This window comes from Corvus moneduloides, chromosome 27 (assembly GCF_009650955.1).
Source record: "Corvus moneduloides isolate bCorMon1 chromosome 27, bCorMon1.pri, whole genome shotgun sequence".
NCBI classification, from domain to species: domain Eukaryota; kingdom Metazoa; phylum Chordata; class Aves; order Passeriformes; family Corvidae; genus Corvus; species Corvus moneduloides.
The window spans coordinates 1,192,670-1,220,300 of NC_045502.1; the positions used below are offsets into that span (position 1 = coordinate 1,192,670).

General features: G+C 61.9%; 2 protein-coding genes and 1 long non-coding RNA gene across 13 annotated transcripts in view; 1 reads left to right on the forward strand and 2 right to left on the reverse strand.

The window, feature by feature from the left end:
• Positions 1-10,273, reverse strand: part of KANSL3 (KAT8 regulatory NSL complex subunit 3) — a 40,003-nt gene extending 29,730 nt beyond the window's left edge. For 10 of the 11 annotated variants that reach the window (XM_032092298.1, XM_032092297.1, XM_032092295.1 and 7 more), the window contains exons 1-10: positions 10,012-10,273; positions 8,587-8,757; positions 7,273-7,363; positions 6,552-6,737; positions 6,285-6,416; positions 5,626-5,742; positions 4,494-4,595; positions 4,290-4,361; positions 3,484-3,558; positions 1,611-1,768 (exon numbers count right to left, since the gene is read on the reverse strand). In XM_032092298.1, coding sequence (XP_031948189.1) covers positions 1,611-1,768; positions 3,484-3,558; positions 4,290-4,361; positions 4,494-4,595; positions 5,626-5,742; positions 6,285-6,416; positions 6,552-6,737; positions 7,273-7,363; positions 8,587-8,757; positions 10,012-10,256 — 1,349 coding nt within the window. In that variant the 5' untranslated portion in view covers positions 10,257-10,273. Of the gene's footprint in view, positions 1-1,610; positions 1,769-3,483; positions 3,559-4,289; positions 4,362-4,493; positions 4,596-5,625; positions 5,743-6,284; positions 6,417-6,551; positions 6,738-7,272; positions 7,364-8,473; positions 8,503-8,586; positions 8,758-10,011 lie in introns of those variants that run through there. The other variant, XM_032092301.1, reaches the window with a different exon arrangement.
• On the reverse strand, positions 641-1,601 carry LOC116435755. Its single transcript, XR_004236845.1, has 2 exons — positions 1,308-1,601; positions 641-1,000 (listed from the first exon to the last, which is right to left on the reverse strand). It is a non-coding gene; the product is annotated as an uncharacterized LOC116435755 (long non-coding RNA).
• Positions 10,274-10,424: 151 nt separating the features above from the next.
• Positions 10,425-27,631, forward strand: part of FER1L5 (fer-1 like family member 5) — a 38,139-nt gene continuing 20,932 nt past the window's right edge. Inside the window, exons 1-18 of the mRNA XM_032091809.1 lie at positions 10,425-11,014; positions 11,248-11,303; positions 11,383-11,474; positions 11,555-11,663; positions 11,738-11,875; positions 11,953-12,081; positions 12,157-12,219; positions 12,993-13,043; positions 14,061-14,091; positions 14,771-14,886; positions 14,964-15,075; positions 15,824-15,903; positions 20,430-20,498; positions 20,621-20,664; positions 22,511-22,587; positions 22,683-22,759; positions 23,145-23,489; positions 24,533-24,736. Coding sequence (XP_031947700.1) covers positions 10,930-11,014; positions 11,248-11,303; positions 11,383-11,474; positions 11,555-11,663; positions 11,738-11,875; positions 11,953-12,081; positions 12,157-12,219; positions 12,993-13,043; positions 14,061-14,091; positions 14,771-14,886; positions 14,964-15,075; positions 15,824-15,903; positions 20,430-20,498; positions 20,621-20,664; positions 22,511-22,587; positions 22,683-22,759; positions 23,145-23,489; positions 24,533-24,736 — 1,878 coding nt within the window. The 5' untranslated portion in view covers positions 10,425-10,929. The remainder of the gene's footprint in view (positions 11,015-11,247; positions 11,304-11,382; positions 11,475-11,554; positions 11,664-11,737; positions 11,876-11,952; positions 12,082-12,156; positions 12,220-12,992; positions 13,044-14,060; positions 14,092-14,770; positions 14,887-14,963; positions 15,076-15,823; positions 15,904-20,429; positions 20,499-20,620; positions 20,665-22,510; positions 22,588-22,682; positions 22,760-23,144; positions 23,490-24,532; positions 24,737-27,631) is intronic.

A 27,631-nucleotide genomic window follows, 5' to 3' on the forward strand; every position in this document is an offset into this window, starting at 1 on the left:
CCCAGCACCAAATTTGGGGGATTTTCATGCAGTTCCCACCTGATCCCAGCACCAAATTTGGGGGATTTTCATGCAGTTCCCACCTGATCCCAGCACCAAATTTGGGGATTTTCGTGCAGTTCCCACCTGATCCCAGCACAAAATTTGGGGGATTTTCATGCAGTTCCCACCTGATCCCAGCACCAAATTTGGGGGATTTTCATGCAGTTCCCACCTGATCCCAGCACCAAATTTGGGGGATTTTCATGCAGTTCCCACCTGATCCCAGCACCAAATTTGGGGGATTTTCATGCAGTTCCCACCTGATCCCAGCACCAAATTTGGGGGATTTTCATGCAGTTCCCACATGATCCCAGCACCAAATTTGGGGGATTTTCGTGCAGTTCCCACCTGATCCCAGCACCAAATTTGGGGGATTTTCCTGCAGTTCCCACATGATCCCAGCACCAAATTTGGGGGATTTTCGTGCAGTTCCCACCTGATCCCAGCACCAAATTTGGGGGATTTTCGTGCAGTTCCCATCCAGTTCCAGCACCAAATTTGGGGGATTTTCATGCAGTTCCCACCTGATCCCAGCACCAAATTTGGGGATTTTCGTGCAGTTCCCACCTGAACCCAGCACCAAATTTGGGGGATTTTCGTGCAGTTCCCACCTGATCCCAGCACCAAATTTGGGGATTTTCATGCAGTTCCCACCTGATCCCAGCACCAAATTTGGGGATTTTCGTGCAGTTCCCACCTAATCCCAGCACCAAATTTGGGGATTTTCATGCAGTTCCCACCTGAACCCAGCACCAAATTTGGGGGATTTTCGTGCAGTTCCCACCTAATCCCAGAACCAAATTTGGGGGATTTTCATGCAGTTCCCACCTGATCCCAGCACCAAATTTGGGGGATTTTCATGCAGTTCCCACCTGATCCCAGCACCAAATTTGGGGATTTTCGTGCAGTTCCCACCTGATCCCAGCACCAAATTTGGGGATTTTCATGCAGTTCCCACCTAATCCCAGCACCAAATCTGGGTATTTTCATGCAGTTCCCACCTGATCCCAGCACAAAATTTGGGGGATTTTCATGCAGTTCCCACCTGATCCCAGCACCAAATTTGGGGGATTTTCATGCAGTTCCCATCTGATCCCAGCACCAAATTTGGGGGATTTTCCTGCAGTTCCCACATGATCCCAGCACCAAATCTGGGGGATTTTCGTGCAGTTCCCACCTGATCCCAGCACCAAATTTGGGGGATTTTCGTGCAGTTCCCATCCAGTTCCAGCACCAAATTTGGGGGATTTTCATGCAGTTCCCACCTGATCCCAGCACCAAATTTGGGGATTTTTATGCAGTTCCCACCTAATCCCAGCACCAAATTTGGGGATTTTCGTGCAGTTCCCACCTGATCCCAGCAGCAAATTTGGAGGATTTTCGTGCAGTTCCCATCTGATCCCAGCATCAAATTTGGGGGATTTTCGTGCAGTTCCCACATGATCCCAGCATCAAATTTGGGGATTTTCATACAGTTCCCACCTAATCCCAGCACCAAATTCGGTGCTGATGTCCCCAGCACGCTCAGACGCTGCCCAGAATTCCCAGGAACAGAGCCTCCACCCAACCTGAGGTTGTCATCTGCTCCTCCCACCACCACCATGCTGTTATCCGCTCGGATCTTCTCCCGGAAATCCTCCATGGCTTCGATGTTGCACTGCAGGGAGTTCTGCCCGATCACAAAGAGCACCGGGGTCTTCATCTCCAGGAGGGGGTCATCCACATCCTGTTGGGAGCAAGGGGGTGGAAGTCTGGGAAGGCTGAGCTGGGATGGCACCGGAATCCCAGGATGAGGCTGAGGAAGCAGCGACAGCGACGCTTCCAGGGGGGAGTCCCAGTGGGATGCACTGGGGGCAGAGGGAAGCTCTGCTTGAGCTGCTGCCTGCTCCAGGAAATGCCTTTCAGGGGGAATTCCCTTGGGATGAGCGGCTTCTGACAGTGACTGTGGCCATCATCATTCCCTATCCAGCCACACACGGCTCATAACGGAGCGTTCTGGGCTCCGTGGAAATAACACGGATTACAGGGAGCCAGGATATGGATAACGGAGCCAGGACATGGATTAGGAGGGAGCCAGGCCATGGATAACAGAGCCAGGCCATGGATAACACGGAGCCAGGCCATGGATAACAGAGCTGGGCCATGGATAACAGGGAGCCAGGCCATGGATAACAGGGAGCCAGGCCATGGATAACAGAGCTGGGCCATGGATAACAGGGAGCCAGGCCATGGATAACGAGGGAGCCAGGACACGGATAACAGAGCCAGGACATGGATAACAGGGAGCCAGGCCATGGATAAGGAGGGAGCCAGGCCATGGATAAGGAGGGAGCCAGGACACGGATAACAGAGCCAGGACATGGATAAGGAGGAGCCAGGCCATGGATAACGAGGGAGCCAGGCCATGGATAACAGAGCTAGGCCATGGATAACGAGGGAGCCAGGCCAGGGATAACGAGGGAGCCAGGCCAGGGATAACGAAGGAGCCAGGCCAGGGATAACGAGGGAGCCAGGATGTGGATAACAGAGCTGGGCCATGGATAATGAGGGATCCAGGACACAGATAAGGAGGGAGCCAGGACACGGATAACAGAGCCAGGACATGGATAAGGAGGAGCCAGGCCATGGATAACGAGGGAGCCAGGCCAGGGATAACAGAGCTAGGCCATGGATAACGAGGGAGCCAGGCCAGGGATAACGAGGGAGCCAGGCCAGGGATAACGAGGGAGCCAGGATGTGGATAACAGAGCTGGGCCATGGATAATGAGGGATCCAGGACACAGATAAGGAGGGAGCCAGGACACGGAAAACAGAGCCAGGACATGGATAACAGAACCAGGCCATGGATAACAGAGCCAGGACATGGATAATAGAACCAGGCCATGGATAAGGAGGAGCCAGGACACGGATAACAGAGACAGGACATGGATAAGGAGGAGCCAGGACACGGATAACAGAACCAAGACATGGATAAGGAGGGAGCCAGGACATGGATAAGGAGGGAACCAGGACATGGATAAGGAGGGAGCCAGGACACGGATGATGAGGATCCAGGCTACAGATAATGAGGGAGCCAGGACATGGATAACAGAACCAGGCCATGGATAACAGAGCCAGGACATGGATAAGGAGGGAGCCAGGCCATGGATAAGGAGGATCCAGGCTACGGATAACAGGGAGCCAGGACATGGATAACAGAGCCAGGACATGGATAAGGAGGATCCAGGCTACGGATAACAGGGAGCCAGGACATGGATAACAGGGATTCAGGCCCCCAGGAAGGTCCTCTGACAGCAACACCTCCTCCAAACTGAAATCCCACACACATTCCCCCAAAACATCAGCCAGCTATCTCTGGACTCCCAGGAACGATCCCACAAAACAATCCAGGGAGGTTTAAAGACGAGCAGAGTTCTTTAAGCGGCTCCATCTGACCCTTACCCCTCTGGGGCCGTCCACGGTGAGCAGCGGGAAGCCGAGGCACACGACAGCAGTGACATACTCCATCACTGAAACCTGGGCAGGGAGACAGCAGTCAGCACTCCCAGAGCCCAGCACACCCCGGGAATGAAGGCTGCTCTGCCAGGCACAGAAACACCTTAATAGCAACACCTGGGTGATTAAAAAGCATTAAATGACCCAAACTGCAAAGGGCCCACGCCCACAGAGGTCAAAGGCAGGCCTTGCAGCGAGCACAGGGACAGAGAGAACCCCGGCAGTCACTCGAATCCAGCTCTGCTGGATAAGGAGAATCACAGAGCCCTGGAATGGTTTGGGCTGGGAAGGACCTTAAACCCCATCCCATTCCAGCCCTGCCATGGGCAGGGACACCTCCCACTGTCCCAGGCTGCTCCAAGCCACATCCAGCCTGGCCTTGGGCACTTCCAGAGATGGAACAGCCACGGCTACTCTGGGAATTCCATCTCAGCCCCTCTCCACCCTCACAGCCAGGAATGCCTTCCCAATATTCCACCCAAATCTCCCCTTTCCCACTGGGAAGCCATTCCCTGGGTCCTGTCTCTGAATCCCTTGTCCCCAGTCCCTCTCCAGCTCTGCTGGAGCCCCTTCAGGCCCTGCAAGGGGCTCTGAGCTCTCCGTGGAGCCTTCCCTTCTCCAGGTGAACACCCCCAGCTCTCCCAGCCCAGCTCCAGCCCCGGGAGCATTTCCACGGCTCCCTCTGGACCTGCTCCAACAGCTCCACACCCTCCCTGAGCTCCCCTGAGGAGGCAGAGGAGTGGGGCACTCACGTGACAGGCCACCAAGGCACCCGTGTTCCACCCAATCAGGATGATCTGCTTGTGAGAGAAGTGGTTGTGGATCTGGGGGAGACAAAACAAAGCCACGGCTGGAGAATCGGGACACGCAATGGGACGGTGCCCTGAGGCGGCACAGCCTCTCCGGGCACGGGGCAGGGTTTGAGGGGCACAAAGGGCCCTGCTGCTGTCCCTCACCTCGGCCACCTTGCCCCTGACGGCGCCGATCATGTGCTCCAGGCACTGCAGCACGCCCACCCCGCTGCCGTTGTTCAGCAGGGATGTGGCGATGGGAATGACCTGCGTGGGAAAGGGAACATCGGGAATAACCGGCACTGCTGCGGGTGTTGGGAACAGCTGGCACTGCTGGGGGTAACAACCGGCACTGCTGGGGGTAACAACCGGCACTGCTGGGGGTGTTGGGAACAGCCGGCACTGCTGGGGGCAACAACCAGCACTGCTGAGGGCGTCGGGAACAACTGGCACTGCTGAGGGCGTCGGGAACAACCGGCACTGCTGAGGGCGTCGGGAACAACCGGCACTGCTGGGGGTGTCGGGAACAACCGGCACCGCTGGGGGCAACAACCGGCACTGCTGAGGGCAACAACCGGCACTGCTGCGGGCATGGGGAACAGCCGGCACTGCTGGGAGCAACAACCGGCACTGCTGAGGGCGTCGGGAACAACCGGCACTGCTGTGGGCATTGGGAACAACCGGCACTGCTGGGGGCATGGGGAACAGCCGGCACTGCTGGGGGCATGGGGAACAGCCGGCACTGCTGGGGGCAACAGCCGGCACTGCTGGGGGTGTCGGGAATAACCGGCACTGCTGAGGGCATTGGGAACAACCGGCACTGCTGGGGGCATTGGGAACAACCGGCACTGCTGGGGGCATGGGGAACAGCCGGCACTGCTGGGGGCATGGGGAACAGCCGGCACTGCTGGGGGTGTCGGGAATAACCGGCACTGCTGAGGGCATTGGGAACAACCGGCACTGCTGGGGGCATGGGGAACAACCGGCACTGCTGAGGGTGTTGGGAACAGCCGGCACTGCTGAGGGTGTCGGGAACAGCCCACAGAGCCAGCCCCACACACCTTTCCCAACCTCACAGAGCCAACCCCTCAGAGCCAGCCCCTCAGAGCCAGCCCCACACACCTTTCCCGGCCCCACACACCTTTCCCGGCCCCACACACCTTTCCCGGCCCCTCAGAGCCAGCCCCACACACCTTTCCCGGCCCCACACACCTTTCCCAGCCCCTCAGAGCCAGCCCCACACACCTTTCCCAGCCCCACACACCTTTCCCAGCCCCTCAGAGCCAGCCCCACACACCTTTCCCAGGCAGGAGAGCTGGGACTGCCAGAAGCGGTGCCGTCGGGACGTGGGGAACATGGAGTTGGCGGGGCCGGAGGAAGCTATGAGGATCAGGGGGGAACCGGGCAGTTTGCTCTGCAAAATTCAACAGGAGCCGTGTCAGGAACAGCAGTTCCCCTGGGAAAGGCCTCCGTGCCCCACAAGGAAGAGGGAGGGATCTTGCCCTCGTTAATTGATTGTTTCCCCAAGCCAAAGCTCCCACAGGATACCCAGCAGAACGTGTCCAACAGAAGGGACTCTCCCTTCTTTCCATGGGGCAGCTCCGATCCCTGCTCCCTGGGACAGGGACAGAGCCAGGGAATGGCTGGAGCTGGGCCAGGGAGGGTCAGGATGGATTTTGGGAAAGGTTCTTCCCCCAGAGGGTGCCGGGCACGGCCCCGAGGCTGCTCCAGGAGCGTTTGGACAGCGCTGCCAGGGATGCCCAGGGTGGGATGATTTTGGGGTGTCTGTGCAGGGCCAGGGGTTGGGTCAGGGATCTCTGTGGGTCCCTCCCATTCACAGAGCAACTCTAAAGCAGGGGGAGAAGAGCTCAGGGAGAGGAAGGACAGAGGCAGAGCAGGGGAAGACCTAAGCTGACACAGGACTGTCACTCCTCACAAACCCCCACAGGCACTCACTGGTTTATTATGGGACAGGACACCCACTGCTGGGTCCCAGGGTCTCTTGAGCAGCAGGGACAGCGCCTCTGCCCCTGCTGCTCCTGTCTTGGCCGTGGAGGAGAGCAGCATCCTGTCGATCAGCGTGGGGATCTGCAAGCAGAGGCCAGGGGGCACTGAGAAAACGCACCCAAAACACGGGATAACAATTCCAGCCTCTTCCCTGTGCCAGCTGTGTGAAGGGAGAACGTCACCTGTGACAGCCAAGTCTGCCACTGCTTTTATCACCTTTCCTTTCAGGGTCTGCAGGGCGTCCAGGTACGCAGCCAGCACGGGCAGGCTCAGGGTCTCCACCAGCGTCGTGTGAAGCCACTGGATGAGTTTGGTGTCCCAGTTCACGCTGGCCAGAGCCTGGCGCACCCTGCGGGCACATTTATCCACCGCGATCCTCCTCAGCACGGGCTCATTGCACGCCTGGAAACCGGGAATTTCCAAATAACAGTTCAGGGGAGGACCAAGCACGGCAGCGCAGTCCCATCCCCAGGGAAGTGAGGACAAAGCCATCTGGAGTGAGGACATTTGTCCGAGACGGATGAGGCTGAAGGGAGCCCTCACAGCAATCCAAAACTTCCAAGGGGAAGTTCTGATCCCTGCTCTGTGTGAGGGACAGCACCCAGGGAATGGCTGGAGCTGGGCCAGGGAGGGTCAGGATGGATTTTGGGAAAGGTTCTTCCCCCAGAGGGTGCCGGGCACGGCCCCGAGGCTGCTCCAGGAGCGTTTGGACAGCGCTGCCAGGGATGCCCAGGGTGGGATTTTGAGGTGTCTGTGCAGGGCCAGGGGCTGGATTAATCATCCTGATGAGTCCTTCCAGCTCAGGATATTCCACAAAAATCACAGCTCAGAGAAGCTCAGAGCTGCCTGTTCCTTAAGGTTACACGACCCAAGGGCCAACGTTTCCCTCCTGACCGCCCCGTGTTTCCCGGGAAGGACGGACAGCAGCCCCTCTCACCCCTTCGTTGGCCAGGCGAGCCAGCCTGTCCGACTGCAGCGCTTTGTGGATCTTGTTGAACAGCTTGTTCTGGGCCATGGTCCAGCCCGTCCTGTGGGGACAGACACAGAGGGGTCACCCACAAAACAACCAAACCATTCCTGGCTGCATCAAGGCCTGGAGCGTTCCACAGGCTGGAGTTCATGCACATCCTTGCTTCCCCTGAGGTTGGAATACGGCTGAACTGAGGATCCACGTGGAACCCAACAACTCCCCGGATCTCCCCCTGTGCTGGCCCTGCTGGGGCACCTCCCATGCTGGGGTCAGTTCTGGCCCCTCAGGACAAGAAGGACACTGAGGGGCTGGAGTGTGTCCAGGGCAGGGAATGGAGCTGGGAAGGGGCTGGAGCCCCAGGAGCGGCTGAGGGAGCTGGGAAAGGGGCTCAGCCTGGGGAAGAGGGGGATCAGCGGGGACCCTGTGGCTCTGCACAAGTCCCTGACAGGAGCGGGCAGCCAGTCTGGAATTCCCAGTCTGGAATTCCCGTCCGCTGGCGTTCCCATCCCACCTGTGGATGGGCTGCTCCCAGCCCAGATTCCCAGACTGGATTCCCACTCCCTGGCATTCCCAGCCTGGATTCCCATTCCCTGGCACTCCCAGCCCATTCCCAGCCCACCTGTTGATGTGCTCCTCCCAGCCTGGATTCCCTTTCTCTGGCATTTCCAGCCCACATTCCCATTCCCTGGCATTCCCAACCTGGATTCCCTTTCTCTGGCATTCCCAGTCTGGATTCCTGCTCCCTGGCATTCCCATCCCACCTGTTGATGTGCTCCTCCCAGCCTGGATTCCCTTTCTCTGGCACTCCCAGCCCGGATTCCCATTCCCCGGCATTCCCAGCCTGGATTCCCGTTCCCTGGCATTCCCATCCCACCTGCTGATGTGCTCCTCCCAGCCTGGATTCCCTTTCTCTGGCACTTCCAGACCACATTCCCACTCCTTGGCATTCTCAGACTGGATTCCCATTCCCTGGCATTCCCATCCCACCTGCTGATGTGCTCCTCCCAGCCTGGATTCCCTTTCTCTGGCACTCCCAGCCCAGATTCCCATTCCCCGGCATTCCCAGCCCCCATTCCCATCCCACCTGTTGATGTGCTCCTCCCAGGCTGGATTCCCCTTCTCTGGCACTCCCAGCCTGGATTCCCATTCCCTGGCCTTCCCATCCCACCTGTTGACGTGCTCCTCCCAGCCTGGATTCCCCTTCTCTGGCACTCCCAGCCCAGATTCCCATTCCCCGGCATTCCCAGCCCGGATTCCCTTTCCCTGGCATTCCCATCCCACCTGTTGACGTGCTCCTCCCAGTCGTCGGGCGGCGGGGGCGCGTCGGCGTCGGTGCGGGCGAACATCACGTGCCGCTCGCACTCGTTCATCACGCTCCGAGCCTTCTGGTTGTCGTAGAGTGGCACCGGCGTGGGCGTCACCGTCTCCACGTCGATGGGGACATCGGCCTCCCTGCCACCGACACGGGGTGTCACAGCGAGGATGGGAGGTTTGGGGGATCCAGGGGATTTGGTCGATCCCACCCGACTGAGCTGGGCCAGGGAAGGGTCAGGATGGATTTTGGGAAAGGTTCTTCCCCCAGAGGGTGCTGGGCACTGCCCAGGCTGCCCAGGGAATGGGCACGGCCCCGAGGCTGCTCCAGGAGCGTTTGGACAACGCTGCCAGGGATGCACAGGGCGGTGTTGACCCAGGGACCTGGGTACTCCTGGGCCATGAATTGGCTGCTCCTGGAGCCCCCAAACCGAGCCCGTGGACCTGTCCTGGACCCCAAAGTGATACCCCTGAAGCCCCAAACCAATCATCCTGGATCACGAAACCAAGACCCCTAGAGCCCCAAAACGGAGACACTCAGAGCCCCAAACCAAGACTGTGGCCCCTGGACACCCCAAACCGAGACCTCTGAACACCCCAAACCGAGACCCCCGGACACCCCAAACCGAGACCCCCGGACACCCCAAACCGAGAGCCCCTGGACACCCCAAACCGAGAGCCCCCGGACACCCCAAACCGAGACCCCCTGGACACCCCAAACCGAGACCTCTGAACACCCCAAACTGAGACCCCCTGGACACTCCAAACTGAGACCTCTGAAGACCCCAAACCGAGACCCCTGGACACCCCAAACCGAGACCCCCTGGACACCCCAAACCGAGACCCCCTGGACACCCCAAACCGAGAGTCCCGGACACCCCAAACCGAGACCTCTGAACACCCCAAACCGAGACCTCTGAACACCCCAAACCGAGAGCCCCGGACACCCCAAACTGAAACTCTTCACCGCCCCTCTCCCCCCATCAGGACCACCCCCAAGGCCCTCAGGGCCCCAAATTTTCCCCTCACAACTCCTCCACTTGCCCTTATGACCCCCCAACTCCTCCTTCACAGCCGTTCCCCGCCCCTCAGGACCCCCACAGTCCTTAAATGGCTCCCCCGAGCCCCACAGGACCCCTCCCGCTCCCCCTCACAGCCCCCTCAGCCTCACAAGACTCCTTCCTTTCCCCTCACAGGCCCTAGGACCCCCTCAGTTTCTCCCTCACAGCCCCCTCGGCCCCACAGAACCCTCCACTCTCCCCTCACAGCCCCCTTGGCCCCACAGGACCCCTTCCTTTCCCCTCACAGCCCCCTCGGCCCCACAGGACCCCCCCAATTTCCCCCTCCCCGCCCCTCCCAGCCCCTCGCCGTTCTCTCCGCCGCCCGGGCTCTCACGGGGCGCTGCCGAGGTGCCTCCGCGGGGTGAGGAAGAGGAGGCGGGCGGGCCGGGCGGCGCTGGCGTCGGGGTGAGCGCTCCAGGGCTTGGCGTAGCTGTGGTCGAGGCACACCAGGTCCAGCTCCCGCTCGTGCGCCGACAGCTGCAGCAGCAGCGACGTGCCCATCCTACGGGCCGACCACTGCAGCTCCCGCTCCCTGTCGCGCTCCCTGTCGCGATCGCGGTCCCCGGCGCGCTGCGACATGGCGGGAGCCCCGCCCCCTTCCCACCCCTCACCGCCTCCCCTCAGCGCGCCTGCGCGGGGCGCGCTCCCGCCTCTCCCCCCCCCCCCGCCCCTCAGCGCGCCTGCGCGGGGCGCGCTCCCGCCTCTCCCCCCCCCCGCCCCTCAGCGCGCCTGCGCGGGGCGCGCTCCCGCCTCCCCCTCAGGGCGAGTGCGCCGGGCGCGCTCCCGCGGCACCGCCGAGTGCCCGCGGGGATCGGGGAATGTCCCCGGGGCGAAGGGACACTCGAGGCTCATCCAGCCCCGCACACCCCCGTGGGCGCTCCCGCAGGGTCACGGAGCGTCCCGCGGGGGGACGCGGGGACGTTACCGGGTGGCAGAGCCGCCCGCGCCGCCGGCCGCCGTTGGCGCGCTGGGGCACGGGAACCCAACCGCCGTGCTGCTCGCCAGAGGGCTGATGGCACCTGGGGCTGGCGCACTGGTGGCAGCCCCGTGGTGAGAAACCTGCGGCAGGTGACAGCACCTCGGGGGTGGCACCTTGGTGGCACCCCCTTGGTGACAAACCTGCAGCCATCACCGGTGACAGCACCTCGGGGTGGCCCATTGGTGGCACTCCTTGGTGACAGCACCTCGGGGTTGGCACCCTGGTGGCAGCCCTCGGTGGCAGCTCTGTCCCCGGTGCCAGCGCTCCGTGGCCATGTTGCGGTGCCATGTGGTCGCCGTCCACATTCCCGGGGCCTCTGGCGTCGGTCCCGGTGTCCTGCTGTCCGTCTGCTTCCGAGGTACCGTGGGGTGCGGGGCTGGGCACGCGGCGGTGGCCGTCCCCGTGGCACAGGGTGGCACCGGCCATGTGGCATTGACCATCGTGGGGTGGCCTCGCCGTGTGACGGGACGGTGCCAGCCACACCTGGGGACAGCGCTGGGTGTCCCTGTGCATGGGGCCAGTGCCAGGCTTCCCCTGGCACCCCAATGTCCCCACCCTGAGGTGCCACCACCCCCTCCTGTACCCACACAGGCACCTCCAGGAGAACCCAGGTGGTGCCCGAGGAGCGCAGCCTCGCCTGGAATGAGGTGAGGTGACCCTGGGCTGAGCCGTGGTGGCACAGGGACACACGGGTCACCCCCTGACCCTTGTCACCTGCCCGCTCAGGAGCTGGTGTGGCCGCTGGACACGTGTCCCCTGAGTGCCACGGACACGCTGAGCCTGCGCCTGCGGCGCTGGGACCGCCCGGTGCCCCAGGGGTGAGTGACAGCCCTGGGTGGACACCCCGAGGTCACCCCCCTGAGCACGGCCACCCTCACCGTGTCCCCCTCTCCCACAGGGACCTGGGTGCCACCACGGTGTCCCTGGACGAGTTGGTGGCCAACCCCAGCCTGCCGATGGCCCTTGGGGACATCCCACTGCTGGACCACCGGGAGCGGCGCACGGGGGTGAGCCCCCACCCCACCCCGCAGCACCCCGGGGTGTCCCCGGGCGCTGTCCCCGTGTCACCGTCCCTTTGCAGTGCACCGTCACCTTCTGCTGCTCCTACGACCCTCACGGCGCGGCCGGGGACCTCGGTGACACCGCGCTCGGACAGGTGGCACTGGAGCCACCCCGCTGCTCCGGGACGGGCCCTGCGGACAGGAAAGAGGATTTCCAGGTATGGCACCCACGGGCGCGGTGACAGCCGGGGGGGTGACGTCCCCTCCCGGCCACCACGTCACCGCCACCCCGCAGGTCCGGGTGAGGGTCATCAAGGGCCGCCAGCTGCGGGGCAGGGACATCAAACCCGTGGTGAAGGTCCTCATCGGGAAGCAGAACTTCCGCACCTGCAGCCGCAGCGGGAACAACCCCTACTTCAATGAGGTGACACCAGCGAGGGGACACGGGGACAGCCAGTGTCCCTCGGCCTGCCCTCACCGTCTCCGGGCTGGTTTTTAGGTGTTTTGCCAGAATTTCCACCAGACGCCCGAGCAGCTGGTGGCACAGCCCATCCAGATCCAGGTGGGAGGGGTTGGTGGCACCGGGAGGGACAGAGGGACACAGGGTGACAGGGACAGAGGGTGACAGGGACAGAGGGACACAGGGTGAAGGGACACAGGGACAGAGGGACACAGGGACAGAGGGTGACAAGGACACAGGGACAGAGGGACATAGGGACACAGGGACAGAGGGTGACAGGGACAGAGGGACAGAGGGTGACAGGGACAGAGGGACACAGGGACAGAGGGTGACAGGGACACAGGGTGACAGGGACAGAGGGACACAGAGACACAGGGTGACAGGGACACAGGGACATAGGGACACAGGGACAGAGGGTGACAGGGACAGAGGGACACAGGGTGAAGGGACACAGGGACAGAGGGACACAGGGACAGAGGGTGACAAGGACACAGGGACAGAGGGACACAGGGACACAGGGACAGAGGGTGACAGGGACAGAGGGACACAGGGACAGAGGGACACAGGGACAGAGGGTGACAGGGACACAGGGTGACAGGGACAGAGGGACACAGAGACACAGGGTGACAGGGACACAGGGACATAGGGACACAAGGACAGAGGGACACAGAGACACAGGGACAGAGGGTGACAGGGACAGAAGGACGCAGGGACAGAGGGACAGAAGGTGACAGAGACAGAGGGTGACAGGGACAGAGGGTGACAGGGACACAGGGACGTAGGGACACAGGGATATAGGGATATAGAGACACAGGGATATAGGGACATAGGGACACAAGGACACAGGGACAGCCGTGTCCCCTTCCCCGTCACAGGTGCTGCGTTCACCAAACATCTGCACCAAATCCGTCATCGGCGTCTTTGAGGTGAGGGGTGGAGGGTTGGGAATGGGGGACCGGGAATAGGGGATCGGGAATTGGGTGTTGGGAACGGGGTGTCAGGAATGGGGTGTCAGGAACGGGGCGTTGGAATTGGGTGTTGGGAATGGGGTGTCAGGAATGGGGTGTCAGGAATGGGGTGTCGGGAATGGGGGATCGGGAATGGGGTGTTGGGAATGGGGTGTCGGGAATGGGGCATCAGGAATGGGGTTTTGGGAATGGGGCATCGGGAATGGGGCATCAGGAACAGGGTGTCAGGAATGGGGTGTCGGGAATGGGGGATCGGGAATGGGGGATCGGGAATGGGGTGTTGGGAATGGGGTGTCGGGAATGGGGCATCGGGAATGGGGTTTTGGGAATGGGGCATCGGGAATGGGGCATCAGGAACAGGGTGTCAGGAATGGGGTGTCGGGAATGGGGGATCGGGAATGGGGGATCGGGAATGGGGTGTTGGGAATGGGGTGTCGGGAATGGGGCATCAGGAATGGGGTTTTGGGAATGGGGCATCGGGAATGGGGCATCAGGAACAGGGTGTTGGGAATGGGGGGTCTGGAATGGGGCACCAGGAATGGGGTGTTGGGGATGGGGGGTCTGGAATGGGGCATCAGGAATTGGGTTTGGGGAATGGAGGGTCTGGAATGGGGTGTCAGGAATGGGGGATCTGGAATGGGGCATCAGGAACAGGGTGTTGGGAATGGGGGGTCTGGAATGGGGTGTCAGGAATGGGGGATCTGGAATGGGGCATCAGAAAAGGGATGGTGGGAATGGGGGATCTGGAATGGGACATCAGGATTTGGGGATCGGGAATGGGGCATTGGGAACGGGGTGTTGGGGATGGAGGGTCTGGAATGGGGTGTCAGGAATGGGGGATCGGGAATGGGGCACCAGGAATGGGGTTTTGGGAATAGGGTGTTGGGAATGGGGCTGTCAGGAATGGGATTTTGGGAATGGGGCGTCGGGAATGGGGCTGTCAGAGCACTCTCACCCCCTTTGCCATTCCCACAGCTCGACGTCGGCACCGTCTACTCTGCCCCAGGTAACGAGAGGGTTCGGGTGACGCTGGGTGACACTGGGGTGACGCATTTTGGGGGATGTTTCAGGCAGGCCCTGGTTGGGGTTGAACCGGTGATTTTGGGGGAACACCGTGCGTTTTGGGGGATGTTTCAGGCAGGCCCTGGTTGGGGTTGAACCGGTGATTTTGGGGGAACACCGTGCGTTTTAGGGGATGTTTCAGGCAGGCCCTGGTTGGGGTTGAACCGGTGATTTTGGGGGGACACCGTGCGTTTTGGGGGATGTTTCAGGCAGGCCCTGGTTGGGGTTGAACCGGTGATTTTGGGGGGACACCGTGCGTTTTGGGGGATGTTTCAGGCAGGCCCTGGTTGGGGTTGAACCGGTGATTTTGGGGGAACACCGTGCGTTTTGGGGGATGTTTCAGGCAGGCCCTGGTTGGGGTTGAACCGGTGATTTTGGGGGAACACCGTGCGTTTTGGGGGATGTTTCAGGCAGGCCCTGGTTGGGGTTGAACCGGTGATTTTGGGGGGACACCGTGTGTTTTGGGGGATGTTTCAGGCAGGCCCTGGTTGGGGTTGAACCGGTGATTTTGGGGGGACACTGTGCGTTTTGGGGGATGTTTTAGGCAGTCCCTGTCCCGGGGTGACCCCGGGGTGACCCTGTGGGGTGTCTCTGGTGACACCGCGGGGTCCCCGCCGTGCCAGGGCGCAGCCTGAGCGGGAAGTGGCTGAGCCTGCGGCACCCGCGGCACCGCGACGGCCGCTCGCAGGGCTTCCTGCAGCTCAGCCTGGCCGTGCGCCGCGCCGGCGAGCGCACCCAGGTGAGCCCCCCGCCCTCCCCCGCACCCCAAAAACCCTCCCGGGGGGGTCCCCACTGTGTCACCCCCTCCCCACCAAGGAGCAGGAGATGCCGGCGGGGGACGAGGACGTGGCGGCCAACCTGCTGCGGCCCCCGGCCGGCGGCACCGCGCTGCTGCTCCGCGTGTTCCGCGCCGAGGACCTGCCGCGGGGTGGGGAGCCCGGGGTTTGGGGTGGGGGAGGATTTGGGGACCCCTCTGGTCACCGCAGGGTGGGGACACCGGGGTTTGGGGACCCCTCTGGTCATCACAGGGTGGGGACCCCGGGATTTGGGGTGGGGGGCGATTTGGGGACCACTCTGCTCACCACAGGGTGGGCACCTCAGGATTTGGGGTGGGGGAGGAGTTTGGGGACCCCTCTGGTCACCACAGGGTGGGGACACTGGGATTTGGGGTGAAGGGTGGGTTTGGGGACCCCTCTGGTCACCACAGGGTGGGGACCTCGGATTTGGGGTGGGGGAGGAGTTTGGGGACCCCCCTGGTCACCGCAGGGTGGGGACCTCGGGATTTGGGGACATCTCTGGTCACCACAGGGTGGGGACACCAGGGTTTGGGGTGAAGGGTGGGTTTGGGGACCGCTCTGGTCACCACAGGGTGGGGACCTCGGATTTGGGGTGAAGGGCGGGTTTGGGGACCCCTCTGGTCACCACAGGGTGGGGACCTCGGATTTGGGGTGAAGGGCGGGTTTGGGGACCCCTCTGGTCACCACAGGGTGGGGACACCGGGAATTTGGGATGAAGGGTGGATTTGAGAACTCTCTGCTCACTGCAGGGTGGGGATACCAGGAATTTGGGGCGGGGACCCCCTGATCGCTGCAGGGTGGGAACCAGGGGGCATTTGGGGGTGGGGATGGATTTGGGGGACCCCCCCCAAAATCTCCCTGCTCCCCATCACCGCGCAGCAGAGCCACCGCGGCCGTGCCTGGGCGGCACCAAGGGCTCGCTGAAGGTGTCGGTGCGGGTCAGCTTTGGGGGCAGGACGGTGAGTGCCGGGCGGGTAATGGGGTTCTGGGGGTGCCGGGCAGGGAATTGGGGGTTCTGAGGGGGTTCTGAGGGTGCCGGGCTGGGAATTGGGGTTCTGAGGGGGTTCTGGGGGTGCCGGGCAGGGAATTGGGGTTCTGAGGGGGTTCTGAGGGTGCTGGGCCGGGAATTGGGGTTCTGAGGTGGTTCTGTGGGTGCCGGGGAGGGAATTGGGGTTCTGAGGGTGCTGGTCAGGGAATTGGGGATCTAAGGGGGTTCTGGGCCAGGAATTGGGGTTCTGAGTGGGTTCTGGGGGTGCCGGGCTGGGAATTGGGGGTTCTGAGGTGGTTCTGGGGGTGCCGGGCCAGGAATTGGGGTTCTGAGGGGATGCTGGGGGTGCCGGGCTGGGAATTGGGGTTCTGAGTGGGTTCTGGGGGTGCCGGGCAGGGAAGTGGGGTTCTGAGGGTGCTGGGCTGGGAATTGGGGATCTAAAGGGGTTCTGTGGGTGCCGGGCAGGGAATTGGGGTTCTGTGGGTGCCGGGCCGGGAATTGGGGTTCTGAGGGGGTTCTGTGGGTGCCGGGCCGGGAATTGGGGTTCTGAAGGGGTTCTTGGGGTGCCGGGCCGGGAATTGGGGGTTCTGAGGGGGTTCTGGGGGTGCCGGGCAGGGAATTGGGGTTCTGAGGTGGTTCTGAGGGTGCCGGGCCGGGAATTGGGGTTCTGAGGGCGTTGTGGGGGTGCCGGGCAGGGAATTGGGGTTCTGAGTGGGTTCTGGGGGTGCCGGGCAGGGAATTGGGGTTCTGAGTGGGTTCTGAGGGTGCTGGGCCAGGAATTGGGGTTCTGAGGGGGTTCTGAGGGTGCCGGGCCGGGAATTGGGGTTCTGAGTGGGTTCTGAGGGTGCTGGGCCGGGAATTGGGGTTCTGAGGGTGCTGGTCAGGGAATTGGGGATCTAAGGGGGTTCTGGGGGTTCTGGGGCAGGAATTGGGGTTCTGGGGGTGCTGGGCCGGGAATTGGGGTTCTGAGGGGGTTCTGGGGGTGCCGGGCCGGGAATTGGGGTTCTGAGGGGATGCTGGGGGTGCCGGGCAGGGAATTGGGGTTCTGAGGTGGTTCTGGGAGTGCCGGGCAGGGAATTGGGGTTCTGAGGGGGTTCTGGGGGTGCTGGGCAGGGAATTGGGGTTCTAAGGGGGTTCTGGGGGTGCCGGGCTGGGAACTGGGGGTTCTGAGGTGGTTCTGAGGGTGCCGGGCCGGGAATTGGGGTTCTGAGGTGGTTCTGGGGGTGCTGGGCTGGGAATTGGGGTTCTGAGGGGGTTCTGGGGGTGCCGGGCCGGGAATTGGGGTTCTGAGGGGGTTCTGGGGGTGCCGGGCCGGGAATTGGGGTTCTGAGTGGGTTCTGAGGGTGCTGGGCAGGGAATTGGGGTTCTGAGGGTGTTCTGAGGGTGCTGGGCAGGGAATTGGGGTTCTGAGGTGGTTCTGGGGGTGCCGGGGAGGGAATTGGGGTTCTGAGGGTGCTGGTCAGGGAATTGGGGATCTAAGGGGGTTCTGGGCCAGGAATTGGGGTTCTGAGTGGGTTCTGTGGGTGCCGGGCAGGGAATTGAGGTTCTGAGGGGGTTCTGTGGGTGCCGGGCCGGGAATTGGGGTTCTGAGGGGGTTCTGGGGGTGCCGGGCAGGGAATTGGGGTTCTGAGTGGGTTCTGAGGGTGCCGGGCAGGGAATTGGGGTTCTGAGGTGGTTCTGGGGGTCCCGGGCCGGGAATTGGGGTTCTGAGGGGGTTCTGGGGGTGCCGGGCCGGGAATTGGGGTTCTGAGGGGGTTCTGAGGGTGCTGGGCCGGGAATTGGGGTTCTGAGGTGGTTCTGGGGGTGCCGGGGAGGGAATTGGGGTTCTGAGGGTGCTGGGCAGGGAATTGGGGATCTAAGGGGGTTCTGGGCCAGGAATTGGGGTTCTGAGTGGGTTCTGGGGGTGCCGGGCAGGGAATTGGGGGTTCTGAGGGGGTTCTGGGGGTGCCGGGCAGGGAATTGGGGTTCTGAGGGGATGCTGGGGGTGCCGGGCCGGGAATTGGGGTTCTGAGGGGGTTCTGAGGGTGCTGGGCTGGGAATTGGGGTTCTGAGGGGGTTCTGGGGGTGCCGGGCCGGGAATTGGGGTTCTGAGTGGGTTCTGAGGGTGCTGGGCAGGGAATTGGGGTTCTGAGGGGATGCTGGGGGTGCCGGGGAGGGAATTGGGGTTTTGAGGGTTCTGGGCCGGGAATTGGGGATCTAAAGGGGTTCTGGGGGTTCTGGGCCAGGAATTGGGGTTCTGAGGGGGTTCTGGGGGTGCCGGGCCGGGAATTGGGGTTCTGAAGGGGTTCTTGGGGTGCCGGGCCGGGAATTGGGGGTTCTGAGGGGGTTCTGAGGGTGCTGGGCAGGGAATTGGGGTTCTGAGGTGGTTCTGGGGGTGCCGGGCTGGGAACTGGGGGTTCTGAGGTGGTTCTGGGAGTGCCGGGCCGGGAATTGGGGGTTCTGAGGGGGTTCTGTGGGTGCCGGGCAGGGAATTGGGCTTCTAAGGTGGTTCTGTGGGTGCTGGTCAGGGAATTGGGGATCTAAGGGGGTTCTGGGGGTTCTGGGCCAGGAATTGGGGTTCTGAGGGGGTTCTTGGGGTGCCGGGCCGGGAATTGGGGTTCTGAAGGGGTTCTTGGGGTGCCGGGCCGGGAATTGGGGGTTCTGAGGGGGTTCTGGGGGTGCCAGGCAGGGAATTGGGGTTCTGAGGGGGTTCTGAGGGTGCCGGGCTGGGAATTGGGGTTCTGAGGGGGTTCTGGGGGTGCCGGGCAGGGAATTGGGGTTCTAAGGGGGTTCTGAGGGTGCCGGGCAGGGAATTGGGGTTCTGAGGGGGTTCTGTGGGTGCCGGGCCGGGAATTGGGGTTCTGAGTGGGTTCTGAGGGTGCTGGGCAGGGAATTGGGGTTCTGAGGGGGTTCTGGGGGTGCCGGGCTGGGAACTGGGGGTTCTGAGGTGGTTCTGGGAGTGCCGGGCCGGGAATTGGGGTTCTGAGTGGGTTCTGAGGGTGCTGGGCCGGGAATTGGGGTTCTGAGGGGGTTCTGAGGGTGCCGGGCAAGGAATTGGGCTTCTAAGGGGGTTCTGTGGGTGCTGGTCAGGGAATTGGGAATCTAAGGGGGTTCTGAGGGGGTTCTGGGCCAGGAATTGGGGTTCTGAGGGTGCCGGGCCGGGAATTGGGGGTTCTGAGGGGGTTCTGGGGGCGCCGGGCCGGGAATTGGGGTTCTAAGGGGATTCTGTGGGTGCCGGGCAAGGAATTGGGGTTCTGAGGGGGTTCTGAGGGTGCCGGGCTGGGAATTGGGGTTCTGAGGGGGTTCTGAGGGTGCCGGGCCGGGAATTGGGGTTCTGAGGGGGTTCTGAGGGTGCCGGGCTGGGAATTGGGGGTTCTGAGGGGGTTCTGGGGGTGCCGGGGAGGGAATTGGGGTTCTAAGGGGGTTCTGGGGGTGCCGGGGAGGGAATTGGGGTTCTAAGGGAGTTCTGTGGGTGCTGGGCAAGGAATTGGGGTTCTGAGGGGGTTCTGAGGGTGCCGGGCTGGGAATTGGGGTTCTGAGGGGGTTCTGGGGGTGCCGGGCAAGGAATTGGGGTTCTGAGGGGGTTCTGAGGGTGCCGGGCTGGGAATTGGGGTTCTGAGGGGGTTCTGAGGGTGCCGGGCCGGGAATTGGGGTTCTGAGGGGGTTCTGAGGGTGCCGGGCCGGGAATTGGGGTTCTGAGGGGGTTCTGAGGGTGCCGGGCTGGGAATTGGGGGTTCTGAGGGGGTTCTGGGGGTGCCGGGGAGGGAATTGGGGTTCTAAGGGGGTTCTGGGGGTGCCGGGGAGGGAATTGGGGTTCTAAGGGAGTTCTGTGGGTGCTGGGCAAGGAATTGGGGTTCTGAGGGGGTTCTGAGGGTGCCGGGCTGGGAATTGGGGTTCTGAGTGGGTTCTGGGGGTGCCGGGGAGGGAATTGGGGTTCTGAGGGGGTTCTGTGGGTGCCGGGCCGGGAATTGGGGTTCTGAGGGGGTTCTGTGGGTGCTGGGCAAGGAATTGGGGTTCTGAGGTGGTTCTGGGGGTGCCGGGCTGGGAATTGGGGTTCTGAGTGGGTTCTGGGGGTGCCGGGCCGGGAATTGGGGTTCTGAGGGGGTTCTGAGGGTGCCGGGCCGGGAATTGGGGGTTCTGAGGGGGTTCTGTGGGTGCCGGGGAGGGAATTGGGGTTCTGAGTGGGTTCTGAGGGTGCCGGGCCGGGAATTGGGGTTCTGAGGGGATGCTGGGGGTGCCGGGCAGGGGATTGGGGTTCTGAGGGGATGCTGGGGGTGCCAGGCTGGGAATTGGGGTTCTGAGGGGGTTCTGAGGGTGCTGGGCTGGGAATTTGGGATTCTGAAGGGGTTCTGTGGGTGCCGGGCCGGGAATTGGGAGTTCTGAGTGGGTTCTGGGGGTGCCGGGCAGGGAATTGGGGTTCTGAGGGCGTTGTGGGGGTGCCGGGCAGGGAATTGGGGTTCTGAGGTGGTTCTGAGGGTGCCGGATCCCTTTGGGGGCTCACACCTTTCCCCACGGCAGCTCTGCACCCGCGGGGTGCCCCCTGATGCCAACCCCGAGTGGAATGAGGTTTTCTTCTTCCCCTTGCGGGTGAGGGACCCCCCTCCCAGCCCCACACACACCCCACTCCCCCTCCCCCGAACAGGGGAACTCCAAAAAGGGGGGATGCCCCCATTTCCACACCCACACTCGGCGCTGTTGTGTCCCCGCAGCTGCCGCCCATCTGTGACGAGATCCAGCTGGAAATCCTCCGGGGGTGAGCGGGGGCACGCCTGGCTTTGAGGGGGGACAGCCCCGCGGGTTTGGGGACAGCCCTGCGGGTTTGGGGACAACCCCGTGGGTTTGGGGGACACTCCATTGGGTTTGGGGGACACCCCCGGGTTTGGGGGACACTCCACTGGATTTGGGGGAGAATCCTGGGTTTGGGGGACACTCCATTGGGTTTGGGGGACAGCCCTTGGGTTTGGGGGACAGCCCCGGGTTTGCGGACACTCCATTGGGTTTGGGGACAGTCCCGGGTTTGGGGGACACCCCTCGGGTTTGGGGGACACTCCACTGGATTTGGGGGAGAATCCTGGGTTTGGGGGACACTCCATTGGGTTTGGGGGACAATCCTTGGGTTTGGGGGACACTCCATTGGGTTTGAGGGACACTCCTGGTTTTGGGGGACAGCCCTTGGGTTTGGGGGACACTCCATTGGGTTTGGGGGACAATCCTTGGGTTTGGGGGACACTCCATTGGGTTTGAGGGACACTCCTGGTTTTGGGGGACAGCCCTTGGGTTTGGGGGACACTCCATTGGGTTTGGGGGACAGCCCCAGGTTTGGGGGACACTCCATTGGGTTTGGGGGACACTCCTGGGTTTAGGGGACAGCCCCGGGTTTGGGGGAGAATCCTGGGTTTGGGGGACACTCCATTGGGTTTGGGGGACAGCCCCCGGTTTGGGGGACACTCCATTGGGTTTGGGGGACAGCCCCGGGTTTGGGGGACAGCCCCCGGTTTGGGGGACACCCCTCGGTTTTAGGGGACAGCCCCGGGTTTGGGGGACAGCCCTGGGTTTGGGGACACTCCATTGGGTTTGGGGGACAGCCCCGGGTTTGGGGGACACTCCATTGGGTTTGGGGGACAGCCCTTGGGTTTGGGGGACACTCCTGGGTTTGGGGGACACTCCATTGGGTTTGGGGGACAGCCGTTGGGTTTGGGGGACACTCCATTGGGTTTGGGGGACATTCCTGGGTTTGGGGGACACTCCATTGGGTTTGGGGGACAGCCCTTGGGTTTGGGGGACAATCCTTGGGTTTGGGGGACACTCCATTGGGTTTGGGGGACAATCCTGGGTTTAGGGGACAGCCCTTGGGTTTGGGGGACACTCCATTGGGTTTGGGGGACAATCCTTGGGTTTGGGGGACACTCCATTGGGTTTGAGGGACACTCCTGGTTTTGGGGGACAGCCCTTGGGTTTGGGGGACACTCCATTGGGTTTGGGGGACAGCCCCAGGTTTGGGGGACACTCCATTGGGTTTGGGGGACACTCCTGGGTTTAGGGGACAGCCCCGGGTTTGGGGGAGAATCCTGGGTTTGGGGGACACTCCATTGGGTTTGGGGGACAGCCCTGGGTTTGGGGGACAGCCCCCGGTTTGGGGGACACCCCTCGGGTTTAGGGGACAGCCCCGGGTTTGGGGGACAGCCCCGGGTTTGGGGACACTCCATTGGGTTTGGGGGACAGCCCCGGGTTTGGGGGACACTCCATTGGGTTTGGGGGACAGCCCTTGGGTTTGGGGGACACTCCTGGGTTTGGGGGACACTCCATTGGGTTTGGGGGACAGCCCTTGGGTTTGGGGGACACTCCTGGGTTTGGGGGACACTCCATTGGGTTTGGGGGACAGCCCTTGGGTTTGGGGGACAATCCTTGGGTTTGGGGGACACTCCATTGGGTTTGGGGGACAATCCTGGGTTTAGGGGACAGCCCCGGGTTTGGGGGACAGCCCCCGGTTTGGGGGACACCCCTCGGGTTTAGGGGACAGCCCCGGGTTTGGGGGACACTCCATTGGGTTTGGGGGCCCCCCCCACATTCGGGGCACCCCTCACCGTGCCCCCCCGCAGGTCGTGCCGCAGCAAAGTCCTGGGCAGGGCCACCCTCAGCCTGTCCCAGCTCTACCGGGACCGTGACGAGCTCGAGGGTGAGCGGGGTCACCTTGGGGGGTCCCCAGCAGCCAGACCCCCTCCCCACCCCGAGGAGGACCCCAACCCTGAACTCCTTTTTCTCTGCCTCCAGAGGGGACCCCCAGTTTCTTCCCCTCCTTCGGACCCAGCTTCCTGCCCTTCTATGGACCCCGGCCCGACGCTCCCAGGGTACGGAGCAGGTGGTTTTTTGGGGGGGGAAAATGGGGGTTTTTGGGTGGGCAAATGGGGCATTTGTGGGGAAAATGAGGAGCTGTTGGGGCAAACTAAGAATTTTTGAGGGTGATGGGATGTTTGGGGTGAAAAGGGGAAGATAGAGGAGAAAATAGGATATTTAGAGGGAGAAACGGGATGCTTGGGCCTGTCGCTCTGGGTTTGGGGAATGGGAAAGGGAATTTCGGATGTTTTCAAGGACAGTGGGACATTTGGGGTGAACACGGGGGGAAGGGAGAACGGGGCATTTGAAGGAGGGGAAAAACGGGGAACCATTGGGGCAAATGCAGGATTTTTGGGATGAAAAGGGCACAACCCCACAGAGCCCCTCCTGGTTTGCCAGGACGCCGGGCTGGTTTATCGGGGCCGGGTGCTCCTGGAGATCTGCACCCACCTGGGGAACCCGCCCGGCCGCCAGCGCGACACCGTCACCGGCCTGGACGCGGAGCGGGCACAGGTGGGGACACGGGGGCACGGGGGCACGGTGCCACCGCCGCGCCCCAGGGCCCAGCTGAGCGTTTGTGGGGTTTGTCCTCGCAGCAGAGCCGCCTGCCCCGCTGCCAGCTGGGGCTCTGTGGGGTTTTCTACGCGGCCACCATGGTGCCAGGCGGCCCCGAGCCCCTGCGCCTCGAGCTGGGCATCGGCAGCGCCGCGGCCGCCACCGAGCCGGGGCTGCCCGCGTTCGACGGTGAGCTGGGGACACCGCAGGGGTGGCAGCGGGGGCTCGGTGCCACCGTCACCGCCCCACCCTCGGCCGGGCGTGGGAATGGGGCCGGTGAAGGCGTGGGGGGAACGCTGGGGGTCGTTCGTGGCAGCGGTGGGGTGCGCCGGGAGGTGCCGCGGGTTTGGGGACGGGCGTGGGGTGGCACCTGCTGGGCGATGTCACCCTGCGGGTCACGGGAGGCTTTGGGAATCTTGGATAGCCCGGGAGGTCGCAGCTGCCGCTCGCCGGTGCGGGCAAGTCAGTGCCAACCTCCATTTTCCCGATTTTTTCCCGATTTTTTCCCGATTTTTTCCCGATTTTCCCGATTTTTTCCCCCGATTTTTTCCCGATTTCTTTCCCGATTTCTTTCCCGATTTTCTTTCCCGATTTTTTCCCAATTTTTCCCCTGATTTTCCCGATTTTTCCCCCCGATTTTCCCGATTTTTTCCCGACTTTTTCCCCAATTTTCCCGATTTTTTTCCCTATTTTTTCCCCGATTTTTTCCCAATTTTTTCCCTGATTTTTCCCCGATTTTCCCGATCTTTTCCTGATTTTTTTCCCGATTTTTCCCCAATTTTCGCAATTTTTTTCCCGATTTTCCCCCCGATTTTTTTTTCCCGATTTTCCCGATTTTTTTCCCCCCGATTTTTTCCCCAGTTTTCCCAATTTTTTTCTCGATTTTCCCAATTTTTTCCCGATTTTTTTTCCCGATTTCCCAATGTTTTTTCCGAGTTTTTCCCGATTTTCCCGATTTCCCCCCCCGATTTTCCTTATTTTTTCCTGATTTTCCCGATTTTTTCCCGATTTTTTTCCCCGACTTTTCCCCAATTTTCCCCGATTTTTTCCCGATTTTTTCCCCGATTTTTTCCCCGATTTTCCTTATTTTTTCCTGATTTTCCCGATTTTTCCCCGATTTTTTCCCCGATTTTTCCCCGATTTTTTCCCCGACTTTTCCCCGATTTTTTCCCCGATTTTTTCCCCAATTTCCCCCCAATTTTCCTGATTTTTCCCCCGATTTTCCTGATTTTCCCCCGATTTTTTCCCGATTTTTTCCCCGATTTTTTCCCAATTTTTTCCCGATTTTCCCGATTTCCCCCCCGATTTTAGGGAACCTCTACCACCACCTGCCGTGGCTCGGGGACAAACCGGTGGCCGCTGTCACCTCGCTCTGGGAGGACGCCGGGCACCGCTGGGACAGCCTGAACCTGCTGCGAGCCCTGTGCCAGCGCCTGGTGAGCCCGCGGCGGGCACGGGCGGGATGGACCCCAAATCCCCCTGGGAATGGGGTGGGAATGACCCCAAATCGGAGTGGGATGGGCTGGGATTGACCCCAAATCCGGCTGGGAATGGGGTGGGAATGGGATGTGACCCCAGACCCAGGTGGGATGGGCTGGGATTGACCCCAAATCCCCCTGGGAATGGGGTGGGAATGGGATTGACCCCAAATCGGGGTGGGATGGGCTGGGATTGACCCCAAATCCAGGTGGGAATGGGCTGGGATTGACCCCAAATCCCCCTGGGAATGGGGTGGGAATGGGATTGACCCCAAATCGGGGTGGGATGGGCTGGGATTGACCCCAAATCCAGGTGGGAATGGGGTGGGATTGACCCCAAATCCCCCTGGGAATGGGATGGGAATGACCCCAAATCCAGGTGGGATGGGCTGGGATTGACCCCAAATCCCCCTGGGAATGGGGTGGGAATGGGATGTGACCCCAAATCGCGGTGGGATGGGCTGGGATTGACCCCAAATCTGGCTGGGAATGGGGTGGGAATGGGATGTGACCCCAGACCCAGGTGGGATGGGGTGGGAATGGGCTGGGATTGACCCCAAATCCAGGTGGGAATGGGGTAGGATGGGATGGGGTGGGAATGGGATGTGACCCCAAAGCTGTGTGGGAATGGGGTGGGATGTGACCCCAAATCCAGGTGCGATGGGCTGGGATTGACCCTAAATCTGGCTGGGAATTGGGTGGGAATGGGATGTGACCCCAGACCCAGGTGGGATGGGATGTGACCCCAAATCCAGGTGGGATGAGGTGGGAATGGGCTGGGATTCACCCCAAATCCAGGTGGGAATGGGGTGGGATGGGATGGGATGGGATGGGATGGGATGGGATGGGGTGGGAATGGGATGTGACCCCAAAGCTGTGTGGGAATGGGGTGGGATGTGACCCCAAATCCAGGTGCGATGGGATGGGATATGACCCCAAATCCAGGTGGGAATGGGCTGGGATTGGCCCCAAATCCGGCTGGGAATGGGGTGGGAATGGGATGTGACCCCAGACCCAGGTGGGATGGGATGTGACCCCAAATCCAGGTGGGATGAGGTGGGAATAGGCTGGGATTCACCCCAAATCCAGGTGGGAATGGGGTGGGATGGGATGGGATGGGGTGGGAATGGGATGTGACCCCAAAGCTGTGTGGGAATGGGGTGGGATGTGATCCCAAATCCGGGTGCAATGGGATGGGATATGACCCCAAATCCAGGTGGGAATGGGCTGGGATTGACCCCAAATCTGTGTGGGAATGGGGTGGGATGGGACCCCAAATCCGGGTGGGATGGGGTGGGATTGACCCCAAATCTGGCTGGGAATGGGATGGGAATGGGATGTGATCCCAAATCCGGGTGCAATGGGATGGGATTGACCCGAAATCCGGGTGGGAATGGGGTGGGATGGGACCCCAAATCCAGGTGGGGATAGGCTGGGATTGATCCCAAATCCGGGTGGGGTGGGTGGGATGTGACCCCAAATCCGGCTGGGAATGGGGTGGGAATGGGATTGACCCCAAACCCGGGTGGGAATGGGATGTGATCCCAAAGCCGTGTGGGGATGGGATGGGATGGGATGGGATGGGATGGGATGGGATGGGGTGGGATGGGATGGGGTGGGATGGGGTGGGGTGGGATGGGGTGGGGTGGGATGTGACCCGAAATCCGTGTTGGAATGGGGTGGGATGTGACCCCAAAGCCGTGTGGGAATGGGGTGGGAATGGGATGTGACCCCAAAGCTGGGTGGGAATGGGGTGGGATGGGATGGGATGGGAATGGGATGTGACCCCAAACCCGTGTGGGAATGGGATGTGACCCCAAATCCGTGCGGGAATGGGATGTGACCCCAAATCCGTGCGGGAATGCTGTGGGGCCGTTCCCAGGAGCAGAACGTGGCACGGCTGCGGCGCTGCCGCGGGGACACCGCCAGGGCCGTCGGGGCGCGGCTGCTGCGGGAGCTGGCGCGGGACTGCGCGTGAGCCCCGGGCGACCCCAAATCCCCCGAAACGGGGCCGGGGAGTCTCGGCGGGGGGAAATGGGGGCTGGCAGGCGGGGTTTGGGGAATTTGGGACCCTTTGGGGCACGGTCTGGAGGGCGGTGGGACATTTGGGGTGGGGATGGGGGGAGGGGGACGGGGGGGGTATTTGGGGGGGAATTGGGGGTTTTTGGTGGGAGGATGGGGCGTTAGAGGGGAAAATGAGGCGTTTTGGGGGCGGATGGTGGATTTTAGGGGTGAAACTGGAGATTTTGGGGGGACCCAGTGGGGTTTTGGGGTGTCTCAGGGAGTCCCTGGGTTGGGGTCATTTTGGGGTCACCCTGTGGGGTTTTTGGGGTGTCTCAGGGATTCCCTGGGTTGGGGTCATTTTGGGGTGACCCTGTGGGGTTTTGGGGATGGCTCAGGGAGTCCCTGGGGTCATTTTGGGGTGACCCAGTGGGGTTTTTGGGGTGTCTCAGGGATTCCCTGGGTTGGGGTCATTTTGGGGTGACCCTGTGGGGTTTTGGGGATGGCTCAAGGAGTCCCTGGGGTCATTTTGGGGTGACCCAGTGGGGTTTTTGGGGTGTCTCAGGGAGTCCCTGGTTTGGGATCATTTTGGGGTGACCCTGTGGGGTTTTTGGGGTGTTCCACGAAGCCCTGGGCTGATTTTGGGGTGACCCAGTGAGATTTTGGGGTGTCTCAGGGAGTCCCTGGTTTGGGATCATTTTGGGGTGACCCTGTGGGGTTTTGGGGATGGCTCAGGGAGTCCCTGGGGTCATTTTGGGGTGACCCAGTGGGGTTTTTGGGGTGTCTCAGGGATTCCCTGGTTTGGGGTCATTTTGGGGTGACCCAGTGGGGTTTTTGGGGTGTCTCAGGGAG